Here is a 14,814-nt window from a genome sequence, read left to right on the forward strand (position 1 = left end):
ATTAAGCTGTTCGTGTTGGAACTTTTTATCATTACAGTCCAAGTTCCAACATTCTGGATATCCAGCTAGAACGTTCAACAAAACCGACATATCATTTAAAGAAGCGGATATCCTGTTGCTCCTACTTTCATCATTCAAACTCAATGTTATCGCTTGAGGATTGTATGTCATATATCCGTTTGTTTTTTGTAGTGCTACCCTTTGCCATGTACTATGAAGCATCATATTTTAAGTGAGCAAAGATTAAACGCATAGCGCTTACAATTCTTCCATTTGGAAATGTCATTTCGTATTAGAGCGCTCCTGATATTTCAAAAATATAGGCCTGCTCATCTTAAACAAAGCAGTATCAAAATTGGTGGGCTGCGTATAATGTTAGGGTATTACATAATCTAAAGTATTACAACAAAAATTACTTAATTACGCACAATCCTCGATCTCCACTCACAAGGACATTAATATTTGCAGGTGTGATAGTAAGGAATATGTCCTTCGGAACAACTGCTATAGTTGCTTATATGTTTTTCGATGATGCAGCATAATTACTAGCAATTTCTTCCTCGACTCCAATCATGGCTGACGATGGTGTTTGCTGCTTGTCTGCTGGTCTACATATGAATTTACCGCGTTCGCCAGTATACAGTAAAATATATGGGGCACACACCAACATAAATAGGCCGAAAATTAATGACATGTAGAAGAACCCAATCTTACCATATAAAAAGCCACTTTTAGAGATAAAATAGAATTCAGCACCATTGTCTCGTTTATCAAAATGGTAATAACAGCAACATCAAAAAAAAAGAAAAAGCTGAAAAGCCTTACCCGAAGAGTGGTCCAACCAAAGCGCCGAGGCCAAAAGCAATATTAAATAGAGCATAGCTCATTCCTTGACCGTCGTCTCCATCATCACCGTTCAGAGATTGAACGACAATGGCTATTTCGGGAAGTACTGGTGTAATACAAGCAAAAGCTGAAAAACCCTGAATAACCAAAAGGACAATTAAGGGTGCAATGCCTCCTGTTGTGTTTTGGTTGGGTATGCCTATCAACATAGTAGAAACTGCACAGATCAATACTGTCGAAAAAGCAACCACTTTGGCACCGTACCTATCAGTAATATAACCTGCCAGAGGTGACGCAACAAAAGTTGGAATTGCTTGAGCCAGAAGGACAGCACCAATCTGGCTCGAATTGTATCCCCACTCGGACGACAATCTGACAGGTAATGTCGGTTCGAATACATTAAATACACATCCATTAGAAAATGCGATTACCAAGGAAGCAATTAAGCGATTTTGACGTAACAGCTTCAATATTGTGATTCGTTCCTTTACTTTTTCCTTTGTACTATCAGGGGCAGGGTTGACAATTGTAGAAGGCTCAACGGCACTGGTTTCGTTAGAATCATTATACCATTCTGGCGGTTGATTCCGTCGCTCTACTAAGAATAAACGAAGGATAAAGTCCAATCCAGCCAAACAAATACATAGTATGAATGGTGCCTTATAGCCGATGTTATGGAACAGCGCTAAATGTAATTTATGAATGCTTCGATTAGTCTTCTAAGCTCCAAGATAATGATAGAGTGATTTATGAGTCATAGGTGTACGTACCACCTAGAAAAAATGAATCGTTAGCTTTTCTAAAGATTTTGATTAAACTATTTAGCCTGGCATACCTCCGATTGGTGCACCTAAAACTAAACCACAAGAGTGAAAAAAGAGAACAATACCCATCTTTGATGCATGTCAGTGTAAGTTAGTTAATATATTAAGAAGAGAAGTCATACTGACAATTGCAGTTATTTACACAAATCATATGCTATTCGTACCTTTGAACCTAACTCATTTAAAGGGAAACTATCGGCTATTAAACACATACCCAATGTCCAAACACAGGAATCAGAGAAGCCTTGTAAGAAACGGGCCAATAACAATTCCCAATACGCCTGAGCAAACAGGAACAAAAAGGTAGAGACTAGTAACCCAAGAATACCAGCAACCATAGGCCATTTTCTATGTTTCATGCGATCACCTATGATAAAACGAAATGATCATCATTGATATAAAGGGGAAAACGCTGTGCACGGAATATTTGTGTGCTCTATTATACCTAGATATCCAAGAATTGGTGATCCAAGAAGTAACCCTGCAGCAAATAGGGCCAGCAATACACCAGTATCTTTGGAGACAGCACCATCATCTGATAATTTTGTGTTATCATAAGCATTTCCATCCAATTGATTTGGCGAGATACCCTTGTGTAAAGCTTCGATGGTGAAGGGCACTTGATCGTGAAATGAAAATTTCGATAAATACATGATCCAGCATATATAAATATAAGATAAGCTTGCGCTACCTACTGATAGGTACGATGATACTATAAACCAGCATCTATCAGATTGAATTTACAAGAAATAAGGTCAGAAATCAAAATTTCTGATGGCGTGACACTTGTAGAAGGGAGACCCTCATATTTACATCGGTGAACATTGACAACGCAACTGTTGCTAGAATATACCATTTTGCGGAGCGGAACCTAAGCAAGATCGGCTTCTTCTTGATCATGGTTACAGGCTTAACTTAACAACGCAATTGATGGTGATAAAGGAATTCTATGATGCGAATCAGAACTTCAACCTTCTTATAAACAAGCAATGAATTTTTCGTTCCCCGAAATCGGGCAAACGTGGGATCACTGCATTTGTATGCGAATACGTTGTTTTTTTGTGGTTTCACATTAGTTCCATTTTGAAAGTACAACTGGTAGCAATTCTTTCATCATACTTCAAAAAATTGTTTTGCTGCGGCGATTGATAGGTCGCACTACTCGGCAATCCGAGTTATTTTGCTTTTGCAAAATCTGTAGGATATTTTCAAATAAACATGAAACAATCTGGTATCGTTTGTTTTCTTTGTCACTCCTTCCAACAGTTCCAAGAAGCAGTAACTTCGTAAGAAACACAGATTTTGTGGAATATAAATCATGACAGAACTCTACCAGACTTTTTGCATACAGTACTTTAAAAACGATGGATAGGAAAAGGTATTTCTGATAGATGGGAAACAAAAGAAGAAGGGATAAGATGAAAAGGGAACATGATTCCTTAAATAACTTCGGTTTAATGTCTTCTATATTTTAAAAGTAATTTTTGAGTCGCCCATATTACAGTAGTAGTCTGATAATACCATCTGCGCGGCTATAGCAATTTCTTTCTCCTGCTCAAATTGATATAGCAATGGCCATCAATAGAGGAAGCTATCTGGTTAGGCACGACACGTCCGTCCAAATCAAACGAATAAAAGACTGCACCCAGCCTTTTACAATATCAGAACAGAAACATCTCACGAAAATAAAAATAGTAGAAAAATTAAACGAAGCTACCAGGGGTCGGACCTGGAATCTCCTGATTCGTAGTCAGACGCCTTATCCATTGGGCCATAGCTCCTTGATACATTTAAAAAAACGCTATATAATATATATAGAATAGTAAACAATTTTGTCACGTGACATTCAAGAATTTGGTTTCAGTTCGAATCGGGCATGATGCTGAAAAGGAAAGACAGGAAGTAACATATGTTAAGTGCAGTTTATTTTAGGTAATTTAGATACTGTTTTGCTACTAGAAGCGCTAAGTCTGAAGCAGTACAAGAGAGATATGGCGAGAACGGGTAGAATAAATTGACTTAGTAGTTGTAATTGTCACGAGAGAAATTGGGGTCTTGTATAAAAGCAGCAAGGACTTTGCTTCCGGTTTGTAATAAGGGATGTCCTGCAACTCTATAGACAAGGATGAGACAGTATTTAAGAACAAACACCCAATATTTCTACATCATTGCCTGCTTAGTAGTAAGGTAAAAGGATACTTACATCTGTAGAAATCTCTCTAATCCTTCTCTACGCTGTTCAATCACCTCGTCTGAAAATCTGTTTGTAAATACTTTGCCTGGTAAAGGAGGAATATTTACTCTCGACGATTCGCGTTCTAACACATCCCTGAACCATTCAAATTCACTATAGCGTCTTCTCACAGCAGACTGTTTTAACTTAAAAGCCGGAATATTTGTCTAGTTGCATCATAGTAGGTTTAGCCAACAGCCTAAACTTCTACAAACTTCTATTAAGCAACTGCTAACTGAACTTACTCTGCAAATAATTTCATAGTCGGTATACATTTTACGTCCAAAACCTTATAATAAATTGTCCAAGAAAGAAAAAAAAAAAACGTTAAAGAGCTGGGTCATATCCAAGCTGAATTGAATACTGAATGAGTATGTAATCACCATGTGTTTGTGGGTTTTTTACTTCAATCTCAAGAAAGTTTTCGGGAATTCCATAGCGTTCTTCAATAGTCTGATCTCTTGTCGTTCCACCAGTCATACTTTGAAACGATTGGAATTTATGCTGACCTGTCGACATTATATAAGAGTTGTTCAAATACTTTACTTTTTTCCTGTTGATAAGAAATACTGATGAGTTTCCACAAAAGAAATAAAAGGGTGGAGAAGAAATGCTTATTGATAAACAGAAGAAAGCACTAAAAAAGGTATTGAAGGCGTATAAGAAAAACATAAGCACACATCTCTGGGATTAAAAAGGGAAAGTTTATTGTTCGTAGAAAAGTTGTAAGATGGTTTTTAAAAGACCTGTTCATCTGTCTTTCGTTTTTGACCAGCTCTTGCTTTGGGACCCCAGTTGGGAGTAGGATTCATTTGATAACGTACCAAATGTTCAGCCTTTGATTCTGCAACAGCGTTGGGATGTTTGGTGAAATTAACTTCAATGGAAGGTTCTTTAGCAAGAATGGTTCTTGCTGGAGAATTTTCAGAGATATTATCCATCACCACAGGATGCTTCTTCACCCAAGCTCTCATGATATCCCACATTACCGAAGGAGGAGCATCTGTTTTGATGGTTTGCTTACCACAGTGAGAGGCAGATACCTTATATCCAGCATTCAAAATAGCAGAGTTAAGGTCAACCATAGGAATGCTGTTACAATGAATCGTGCCGCACAGTCTTGCCAAAGTCCAATAGAAAGGTACATCGATTTCTTCTTTAATGACAGAAAGCATACCCTTCATACGAGCCGATGTACCATAGCAATCCTTATTGTCGTTCACATGCTGTAGCATTTTTTTTACAAATTCATTGTTGTGAATCTTCGCCCCCCAAGCAGGGCCACCAATATGGTGAATACTGTTACAACTTTCACAAAAACGACCGACTACAGGCCCAGTAGCGGGTGTGTGTCTTTCTGCACCGTTGCTTTCCTTGACACTAATTTTACCAAGAGGTTGTGCAGTATATGCATGACAGCCAGAGCATTCATAAACAATGGCCATGTTGGTTGCGGATTTCTTCACTTCTTTGGGCGAAGTATATACACGTACAAAAACACGCAAATAAAAATCAATACTGCAAGATACAAGGGGTACAATATGTCGCTTGTATCGACCAGCCGATGTTTGCAGCATCTGTAAAACCAAACGAAGTGCCATTTCATGAGGGAACATATACTTCAATGGCATACCACCATATTTACCAAAACTAGGAATAAAAACCAAAAAAAAAAAAAAAGTTAGAATTCGCTCGTTTCGTCAACGTTCAACCCCAAGCTAATAAACGCCCAATTTACCAAGTCTCTGGATGCATGGAACCAGCAAGAATAGCAAGATCGGTACATGTAACACATAAAAGACCGCCTTCAGCAACAGCCTGAACAGCACCGTCCACAAAAGGTGCAGCACTGCCGTAAGGATCTAAATCAATCACGTCGAATTTCTCGTTTGTGCCTACTTTATCATACATCACTCGCATTGCATCACCGTGATTGGGCCTCACTAACTCCTCAGATAAGCCATTATACGCTATATTTCTCTTCATAGCTTCAATTGCTTCTTCTTCAATATCATTACAAACGACTTGCTTTAACTTTGGGATTTCTTTGGCGTAACGAACTGATCTAAGACCACTAGCTGCCAGCGCTTCTAAAATTGTGAAATTATCATTGTTCTTGAGATCATCTATATTCTAAACAACAGCATTAAATGATAATATTAGGCATGATCATAGTTTGATTTCGAAAAGCCATTTATTCTCTCTGATATACCTTCTGGATGGCTGCTGCTGTATTTTCATCTATAAGAACACCAGGAAAAATTGTCAGTTAAATATAACGAAGCTTTCCCATTGATTTATAGAGCTAGAAACCTTTACCTTTGGCTCTACTAAGTTTCTTTTCTAAGCGATCTATCTTTTCTTGAGTGTAAATCTCGCTCCACGTACGGATCGCAGCGATGGACATGTCACGATTGAATTGCTGTACAGGGTTATAAAATACTTCATTTTTCTTTGGAAAGAGAATAGTTGCTTTTCCTTCAGTGACAGTATGGAATTGTGATATGTCAATCTCCTGGGTTGGTTGTGCTGCTGCTGTTGTGTTGGACATGTTCCGTTTGTTTGCAAGTGGAAGTCTAAAGCTTATCAGACGAAATAGATGTTTTCTCATTTACATTTTTTTTATGGATTTTTTGATTAAAGAAATCTTTTTTTTTTTTTCGTTTTCTTTTTTTTAGCCCAGATCTGAGCTGGAGACTGGTTTTTTTGGGGTTTTTTTCTTTTGTTTATTCGCTTTAGGCATTGTAACAATTTTCAGCCAAAATTTGAACTGATTTAGCTAAAAAAAATGTGGATGGTAAGCATAGTTTCTTACCAAATATCTTTTTTGTCAAGATGCTCAAGGTCAAATGTGAGTTCTTGCAGACTCAAACAAGGTAATACGGTGCAGCTGCTGCCCATCGATCAAAGTATCAAATGGTATAAACGTATATACAATCTAACTTTAGGCTTCTCGTATACATAGTGCAGACGATATGAAATCAAAGAGAATAACTCACGTACTTTCTCTAAATTCTTTTGAAGCCTTTTTACTTTTTTTCAATGGACACCAGGAACAGTTCAAAAAGGTGTGCGTTTGTAATGGAAGATGATAAAAGGAACCTGATAAATGAAGGAGTAGACACTGTAATTTTAACGGCCTGGAAGGTAGATGATCGGACTATGAGGATAAATGCCTCCAAAGAAACCCAGAAAAGATAGTATCGATGATTCCACAGGAAACAGAAAGAATGCAGTAGTTATTGGTGTTTATGCTGATGCTGAGAAGGAGAAGCTGAATATTGTTCCAGGGATAACACAAGCATGAATAGGGAGGAGGTCAAAAGCCTCCCAGTGATTGATTGAACAAAAAGTGGTAGCTGTCGTAAACCTTAGTAGACCAACCATTCTTACAGAAGATTACAAACTATTCTTAACACAATTGACCGATGGCAGTCCAAATGTTGCATTGGACGAATGATGGATAGGTTGACGAAGCAGTTGTCTAATAAAGGCCTTTAGCAGCCCTTTATACTTTGTAAAGGACAAGTGAAGAAAGTATTTGAAAAGGCTCATTTACAATCAATAAATTGTCAATCCTGCCTTTCAAATCAAATATTAGAAGAACGATGGTACGGCCAAAGGAGGACAACAAACAAACGAAAAGGCAGGTGGTTAAGAATGACAACTCATTTCAACCAGATTGATGTGTTGAGACAGAGTGGTGATTCTTATGATAAGCGAACTTAATCCCTAGACGAAGTGCTTAGAGGTGAGGGTCGAGCAAGTGTTGTCGCCGCCTTGATATTTTATTGGTTTTTATTTGAAGAACGAGTCTAAATACTATCAGTTTTGCTCTCTATTCTGATGTATGTACATCTATACTTGAGCATCTTTCTATCGATATAAAGAACAGTACTTTTTAAAGGCTGCTAATACTTCAGGACTTCTGCCTTTTAATGGAGCGGTAGCAAGAGCGGTTGGTATATTCTCTGGTTGTTCTATCCATTTTTTGAAGGAGATGTTATTTGCTGCCAAGGCGTTAGCGAGGTTTTCCAACGACGTCTCATTTTTTGTCTACATCAACGAACGGCACGCTTTTCTTTGAGGAAAGCTGAATTTAATATGTAAACAAATCATTCTTTTCTTACTTCCAATACAACTTTATGCATATTGTCTAAATCATTCAAATATTCTTTTGTATTGTCATCCTCTCGTGTCAAGTGCAAAATGGCTGTTGCTGCATGACAAGCTTGTGTCATTACACTGAAGAAGCAAAATATCAAATACTATTCAGGTCTGTGCCATAAGTTCATCGTTCATACCTCCCTGCTGGCCATTGCAGTTTCTGTGGGTAAAGGATGACTTGTTCAGCCTTCAGTCAATTACAGAACATCCTAGATGAAATTAGTTTACCTTGGCGAGATCTTTTCTTACTACAATAAACATGGTAAGGGGCTCGACTACTGCTGCCATTGTGAGTTGGATGTTAAACTGACTGGTTCTAGGATTGGTCTGTTAAAGATGAGAAGAGCAACATTATCTGTATTTCACCTAAACTCAGTCACTTATTGAAAAGCCTGGGCAATTATGAAAGTGATATAGAGTATTCCTAACGTGACAGTACGTCCCAATAGGACATGTCTTGAAAATAAAAATGTATCAAACCGTGTTTTGATGGATCGTAACTCGAACAATGCTGTGTACCAACGTCAAAATGCAAGTTTGTATTTTTCCCTTTTTTTTTTTTTTTTTTGTAAGCTTTTCTTATTTAGAGGTCGAGATTCTCAGCTCTGCAAACATCTACTTTTTCCGAAATCCATCGATTGTAAAAAGGAACAACGTTTCTGAATCCTTCATTCGTTCAATTGACAAAAGAAAAGAAAAATAAACGGACATTCACGACTGATAATCGTTTTCTAGCCAAAGCCTTATGCGAACATATGAAGATGCGCTCATAAGTGAAATGCAGTCGCTGGTGGAGAACATCAACAAGGTGAGAAAGACGTGTACGCTTAAGAATGTTGCCTAGACTTGACGAACTCAAATGTCATGGCATCTGTTTTTATTCTCCAGATCAACGCAGCGGTTTTAAAGGTCAACGAAGGCGAAGTGGTGGATATGGTTGACAAGTTGCGGAAAGTTGAACAAAAGATGTCACTAGTATTCACTTTCTTTAAAGCGTCTATGTTTGCCAACAAGTTTTATGAAAAGGAAGAAAGCACTAATCGACCCAGTTTCTAATGCGGTCATCGTCTGTCTATTATCTCTGTGTTTATTCAGTATTTTATTGTTAACGATAATAATAATAAAATAAAATTCGATTATTTATTGCTTTATCAGATTAATTGTAGAAAGATAAAGTGGAGAGGTGTTATCAAACTTTGGATAAAGAATGATGATAGTAAAAAAAAAAAGAGATGTATGATAAGGGAAAGAGAGTAGCTTGTTTGAGCAGTCAGGATTTCGCTTAATCCTTCTTTTCTTCTTCCTTCTTGTCGTCCTTCTTATCATCCTTCTTGTTCTTGGGGTTCTCGGGAGCCTTACTCCAGTTTTGAGCCTGTAAACAGAAATTTAACCATTTAAGTAAATTGAGAAGAACACTGAAATTTTAGCTTTTTTGCACTTACAGCCAACTTGAAAGCCTATTTTGTAGAATAGGGAGGGAGAAGGGGAGACAATAAAAATCAGTCAAAAGATATTATTCTTCATTATCATTTCAGGCTTGAAAAAAAACAACAGGCTCATGAAGGGGGAGGCAGACACGTCCACGGAAGAGATATCAAAATGATATATTTCCTTTGTCGATTTATCCCTGTGAGCATCCTAATACTTACTTCCTTGTGTGCAATACCGGGATTAGCTTCCTTAACCTTAGCGAGCTCGGTCTAAGCAAAGTAATAAAAAAAAAAAAAAAAGAAAAGTTAGATGTGATAGTTCTTTAAGAGACTCTGTACCGCTACCCCTCGTCTTTCGCACGTTCAAACGCATGGGTGTGCTTACCTTCATGAAGTTATTGTAAGGGGAGACCTTCTTGGTGGCTGTAAAATAGAGAGATGATTTTCTCTAGTTAGAAACTGAGACACGCTTTTTTTTTATTATTTTTTTTTTTTTTATCAATCATTTAAAGAGATAAAAGGTAGAAGGATTTATATAATCAACGCATGGATATTAAGTAGAATAAACTTACGAGCTTTCTTGGTGGACTTCTCTTTAGCCATTTTTGAAGTTAGATTGACTTTTTTTATAAAAAACGAAAAAGTTTTATTATAAAGGTTTTTTCTTAAGTAGAAAAAGGAAGATATAATAAATTTCCTTGTCTTTTTTTTTAATATCTTGCGTGGATGCTTAAAAGAATTTTTTTTTTTTAGTTTTAAACCACCATAATTTTTTTTTCTTAGGCGTTTAAACCAATCATGTTTGCTTATTGCCTTATATGACGTGAAATAAGGATAGAAGCAGTGGTCACAGAGACAAGTATAACGACACACACGCGCGGTGAATTTAAAATGCAGAAATAAGGGTACTCATTGTTGAGGAAAAACTAATGAAGTAGACGTGGCCCCAAATGAATTCGGGTCGCAAATGAGCCCAGACATACGAGCTCCCTCCTTTGGGCGAAAATGACTGCCGTATCAACACAGACGACATTCGGTAGCCATAGGCTGTTTCCTCATCAGCAATTGATTAAGAGAAAATTAATTGTTATACATATCACCTGAAGAAGGCGTTGTTGTTTATTATTGTTTGACTAGCAATCAACTCCTCAAAAAACGAAAAAACAAAAAAAATAAAAATTTTAGGCAATTCATTTACATTCCTATCGAAGGCGTCCGTTACATGATGGTGAGAAAGTGTGTTTTTCTTACTATGAAAACATGTAGGAGACCAAAGGCTTATATTACCCAAAACATGAAAACATGCGGAACATTCTAGTAGAATAAAATCAACCAACCATACTTAACTGTCCTAGCATAAAAGAATCAACAAACAGTCTTATGTTCCAAAAGTAAATATGTCATGTTTATTCCGTTAAGAACAACTGTTAAAGACATATAGAAAAGCGTCCGGATATCATATCGGTTTCAGCCGCGTTTCTCTAAACTATTTGTATTCGAACAGAAATAGATTGCATCTCACAATTTATTTATTACAGTTAAACAAAAAATCAAATATCCTCCCATTATAGCTAAAATCTAGGCCACACACAACTCCCACCTTACTTAGAAGCTTTCGCGCAACCCGCTGAGATTCAACTTGGGATTCTCAGAAAGAAACAAAAAAGCGCAATTTTTTCCAATATGCAGCTTTTCTCAATGATCTTCAGAATTACAGTTTTCTAACATGATTCGGATTTTCATACTGTCTGCTTCAGACGAACAGAATAACGAATTTTGGAAATACCATATATACTTTTTAGATTTTGATAATTTTAGTTTGAGATGAATTTTTTAGAATTTGAACTCAGGGCACTATAAAAACGGAGGGGTGACGAGGAAACAAGAGCAATAACCAGCGCGCTTAATTATCGTGTGTAATATATTAAGCATACTATAACATCAAAAAACTAGCTGAGGAGCAAAGATACGCCACTGTCTGTATATAGCAATAATTTTTCAGAACTTTGGTGCATGTTGGTAAGAGCCATCACTTATTGAGTCAGTTGATCGTGATGTTGTCAAAAAAAAAAAAAAAAAGGAACGCGATATACAATAGAACACACAGTGTACTTTTCCTTTTTGCTTTCTTTCTTTTAAACAAAAGTGGAAAGGCAAACAACGCCTCCCAGCTCAGAACGGCCCTTATAAAGGCCCCAGCTGCACATAGGTAAGACTATCTTATTAAGACCTATCAAGAAATCATCTACGTTGCTCCAGTTACCCACACACTAATACCAATGGCATACAATGATTCTTTGAGTGCTTCTTCGTCTAAGCCAGCGTTGTCAAAAAGGGTGTAAAAAAAGAAGCTCCAAGAATTCAAAGCTGATAATAAAACAACGAAAATGATTACGTATCCGTCCTGTAAGCAAGCCACACATGCATGGCCTACAAGCAATCTGTGTCCGAACAAGAAGGGAAAAGTACCTATTGATGGTGAAAATAAAAAGGTAGAAATCTGCTCCATCAATGAGTATATGACTAGCTGTAATAAATGCAAGCATTCGACATTTGGAGAATGTAATGACAGCGACGTCAACGCGAAGAGTACATGCTGTATTGCAGTGTAAAACTGTAATACAATTTGGAATCGCGACGTCAATGCTGCCAAAACCATCTTTCAAACGAGACCTACATGTGTGACTGATATCACTCCTTCATACATCCCTACAGTGTAAGTTGTAATATATTCATAAAGTAATCAAATGCCGAATACTTACTGTTTCTACCTCATTTACTCAACTCACAATTCGATAACAATTTGGGTAATTTCTGGTAAGTGCGTCTGAATTTATTATAAAATTTATCTAAAATATGTAAATATTTTTTCTCATACATATACTACATTTTCTCAAAGTTGCCTAGTAGTATTTCCGAGTTTAATCGAAAAAAACTGTATTGAGAACAGAGATACCCTCAACGCTTTAACTTACTCTTTAATAGTTGATTGATCCCTCCTTTTTTCCTCTAATTCCTTGACCTCCTTGTTTTTGGCTCTTTCAGCGTTCTCAATATGGACAATACAGAGATTGACCTACGAGCATTGAAGTTTGTCGATGTCGTGAACGTGAATCTTATATGCTGCATTTGTCAAACGGCTTTTATTAAACCTGTCATATCCACTTGCGGGTAAAATGATACCACCCTATACATATATGCATACATCTATCTATCTATTTATCTATTCATATATGCTACAGTTATGCAAAAGACACTTATCACATGAAAGCATTTTTCATTAGACATACCTTTTGTGAGCATTGCATCTATCAAGCTTTGGAGTTGTCTACAGTTTGTCCTATCGACAGAACTCAACTCTCAATAAATGATTTTCAGCCCGCTGCTAAAATCATATCCAATATGGTGAATGAGCTAATCGCTTACTGTCCTTATTTTGAAAAAGGTTGTGATTATACTGGACAACGACAATTCATGGAATCGCATGTCAAGAATGACTGTCAGTATACGTTAACGTGTTGCCAATCGGAAGAATGTAAGAAACTTCTACTAAGAAAAGACATAAAGCATCATTCAGAAACTTGTAAACACAGAATTCTGGAATGCAATATGTGTAAACAGAAAGTACCAGCTTATGAAATGGAGGTAAAATAGCACACTTTCATCAGTCAAGTAGACCCAGCTGTGGATGCTACAATTGGATCACTAAATAGTGTGCTTATATTCATTAGAAACATTATGATGCGTGCCCTTCTGAAATAATTGATTGTCCATATTGTGGAACTTCTCGACCAAGGTCAGAACATACTTCACATACAACCGAATGCCCTCACTTCATTATATCATGCCCACATCATAATGATGGATGCGTATGGACTGGTAAACGAGAACTATCAGAGGAACACCTCAGCTTGTGCCCGTACGAATCAATGAAGCATTACATACAACAACAAAAACGTACAGAAGCAAAGTTAAAAGATGATTTACGACAACTTCGTAGTGAAAACGAGTCCTTGAAAAGACAGCAATTGGAGTCTCGTCAAAAAATGAATGCTTTAACGAATCAATTAGAAATGATGTTCCCCGGCCATTTCACAAATACCATATTGATGTTGGATCACGATATATTGACAAACGAACAAATGCACTCCACACCAACAGACTCCATTCACTCGCCGCCCATCCGATTAGGAGATGAAGGAAGTCATCATGGTGAACCCTCCTCTACTGCAGCAGCACCTGCTCTTGCAGAAAGCCAGCAAAGAATGAATAGCGAACTAGAAACATTGTCTGCGAATATCGCATCATTAGAGCTTAAGCAAAACATGGCATTGATGACTGAAACATTCAGATTACAAGAAGAGCTGCAGAGTTTAAGGGCAGTTTGTCACGGTCTAAGGATGCAGATGCATTATCTAATGACCGATAGACGTAATGCATCGACTGGCGGTACAACAGCCGGCAATGGAAATGGAGCAGCTGGCTCTGGAGGAACCAATGCTACTAGAACTGGTGCTACAGGTAGCAGCGTCGTGAATTCAGGCAGTATGAATACAACAAGAGTTTTACCGAGAATCCATGCGTACAATGCTACTTCTGCGGCTACTGCCTCAAAGCAAGAGACAAAGCTATAAATCGTTGCTCTCTGAGCTTTTTATATTTTCAATAGAATTCATCATTTTTTACCCAGCGTATACTATAATATCTGATTTTTTTTATTTCGTTTGTAACATATGTATTTCTATTTATAAACACTGGGATTAGCTAGTGGCAATATTTCCATTGTCATCTGCTTTCTCCTCCACGGTTTTACACTCCAATCAAGCCATTTGACTCCCAATGATACCCTCTTTCTCTGCTTCTGGTTACTAGCATCTTTTTTTTATTACTATTTATAGCTCTTTTTAGACAAAGTTACAAAGAAGCTCCGTATATTCGAAAACACCTTCTTCATATACTCTTTATCCATTATAAATAAATCAAAGTTTTTCGGGAATGCCATTACTTGACTCATTTGTTTGCTGCTTTGGTTTGATAATCATATAATATGATAAATATTGGTAGGACAATCAATAAGAATGGAAGATAACACAAGCTGAACCAATTGGAAACAGCTGTATGCATTCCCAAGCTCTACCTTGGAGAATCAAAATACTAGTTGACAATTGCTTAAATCGCACGCCCCTTTCCCAAGTGCAATATATATAAAATATTATTATCTCATATACTATAATTTAGATTATAGCGCTTACTGAAGTTGTCATATTTAGATAATCGGTAAGGCAACGAATACGAAACCAGGAATCTGTGAGCG

The 14,814-nt window shown here is 37.1% G+C and overlaps 7 protein-coding genes and 1 non-coding gene across 8 annotated transcripts; 2 read left to right on the top strand and 6 right to left on the bottom strand.

Moving 5' to 3' along the window:
* Nucleotides 1-586: 586 nt before the first annotated feature.
* BDF20DRAFT_881466 (major facilitator superfamily domain-containing protein) lies at nucleotides 587-2,136 on the bottom strand. The gene is made up of 3 exons (XM_053081666.1): nucleotides 1,835-2,136; nucleotides 1,679-1,739; nucleotides 587-1,531 (listed from the first exon to the last, which is right to left on the bottom strand). The coding sequence occupies exons 1-3, from the start codon at nucleotides 2,027-2,029 to the stop codon at nucleotides 822-824; spliced, it is 966 nt and encodes a 321-aa protein (XP_052933932.1). The 5' UTR covers nucleotides 2,030-2,136; the 3' UTR covers nucleotides 587-821.
* A 1,242-nt stretch (nucleotides 2,137-3,378) lies between these two features.
* BDF20DRAFT_t127 lies at nucleotides 3,379-3,451 on the bottom strand. The gene has a single exon. It is a non-coding gene; the product is annotated as a tRNA-Arg (tRNA).
* Nucleotides 3,452-3,689: 238 nt separating this feature from the next.
* On the bottom strand, nucleotides 3,690-4,383 carry BDF20DRAFT_824347 (sorting nexin-3; the record flags this gene model as incomplete). Its single annotated transcript, XM_053077881.1, has 4 exons — nucleotides 3,690-3,783; nucleotides 3,874-4,070; nucleotides 4,149-4,192; nucleotides 4,287-4,383. 4 exons carry the CDS (start codon nucleotides 4,381-4,383, stop codon nucleotides 3,690-3,692), a joined length of 432 nt encoding a protein of 143 aa, XP_052933933.1.
* Nucleotides 4,384-4,640: 257 nt separating this feature from the next.
* BDF20DRAFT_914742 (N2,N2-dimethylguanosine tRNA methyltransferase) lies at nucleotides 4,641-6,454 on the bottom strand (the record flags this gene model as incomplete). The annotated part of the gene is made up of 4 exons (XM_053084227.1): nucleotides 4,641-5,553; nucleotides 5,642-6,036; nucleotides 6,116-6,144; nucleotides 6,223-6,454. 4 exons carry the CDS (start codon nucleotides 6,452-6,454, stop codon nucleotides 4,641-4,643), a joined length of 1,569 nt encoding a protein of 522 aa, XP_052933934.1.
* Nucleotides 6,455-7,779: 1,325 nt separating this feature from the next.
* Nucleotides 7,780-8,358, bottom strand: BDF20DRAFT_914743 (peptidyl-tRNA hydrolase II domain-containing protein; the record flags this gene model as incomplete). Its single annotated transcript, XM_053084228.1, has 4 exons — nucleotides 7,780-7,959; nucleotides 8,034-8,148; nucleotides 8,208-8,230; nucleotides 8,299-8,358. 4 exons carry the CDS (start codon nucleotides 8,356-8,358, stop codon nucleotides 7,780-7,782), a joined length of 378 nt encoding a protein of 125 aa, XP_052933935.1.
* A 262-nt stretch (nucleotides 8,359-8,620) lies between these two features.
* On the top strand, nucleotides 8,621-9,158 carry BDF20DRAFT_881480 (uncharacterized protein). Its single transcript, XM_053081667.1, has 2 exons — nucleotides 8,621-8,878; nucleotides 8,959-9,158. Exons 1-2 carry the CDS (start codon nucleotides 8,816-8,818, stop codon nucleotides 9,124-9,126), a joined length of 231 nt encoding a protein of 76 aa, XP_052933936.1. The 5' UTR covers nucleotides 8,621-8,815; the 3' UTR covers nucleotides 9,127-9,158.
* On the bottom strand, nucleotides 9,159-10,183 carry BDF20DRAFT_881486 (uncharacterized protein). Its single transcript, XM_053081668.1, has 5 exons — nucleotides 10,073-10,183; nucleotides 9,886-9,923; nucleotides 9,720-9,770; nucleotides 9,513-9,527; nucleotides 9,159-9,442 (listed from the first exon to the last, which is right to left on the bottom strand). Exons 1-5 carry the CDS (start codon nucleotides 10,101-10,103, stop codon nucleotides 9,353-9,355), a joined length of 225 nt encoding a protein of 74 aa, XP_052933937.1. The 5' UTR covers nucleotides 10,104-10,183; the 3' UTR covers nucleotides 9,159-9,352.
* A 1,704-nt stretch (nucleotides 10,184-11,887) lies between these two features.
* On the top strand, nucleotides 11,888-14,134 carry BDF20DRAFT_837235 (uncharacterized protein; the record flags this gene model as incomplete). The annotated part of the gene is made up of 4 exons (XM_053079028.1): nucleotides 11,888-12,108; nucleotides 12,546-12,671; nucleotides 12,743-13,145; nucleotides 13,232-14,134. The coding sequence occupies 4 exons, from the start codon at nucleotides 11,888-11,890 to the stop codon at nucleotides 14,132-14,134; spliced, it is 1,653 nt and encodes a 550-aa protein (XP_052933938.1).
* Nucleotides 14,135-14,814: the final 680 nt, after the last annotated feature.

The sequence above is a fragment of the Mycotypha africana genome (assembly GCF_025528875.1).
Source record: "Mycotypha africana strain NRRL 2978 chromosome Unknown BDF20scaffold_8, whole genome shotgun sequence".
NCBI lineage: Eukaryota > Fungi > Mucoromycota > Mucoromycetes > Mucorales > Mycotyphaceae > Mycotypha > Mycotypha africana.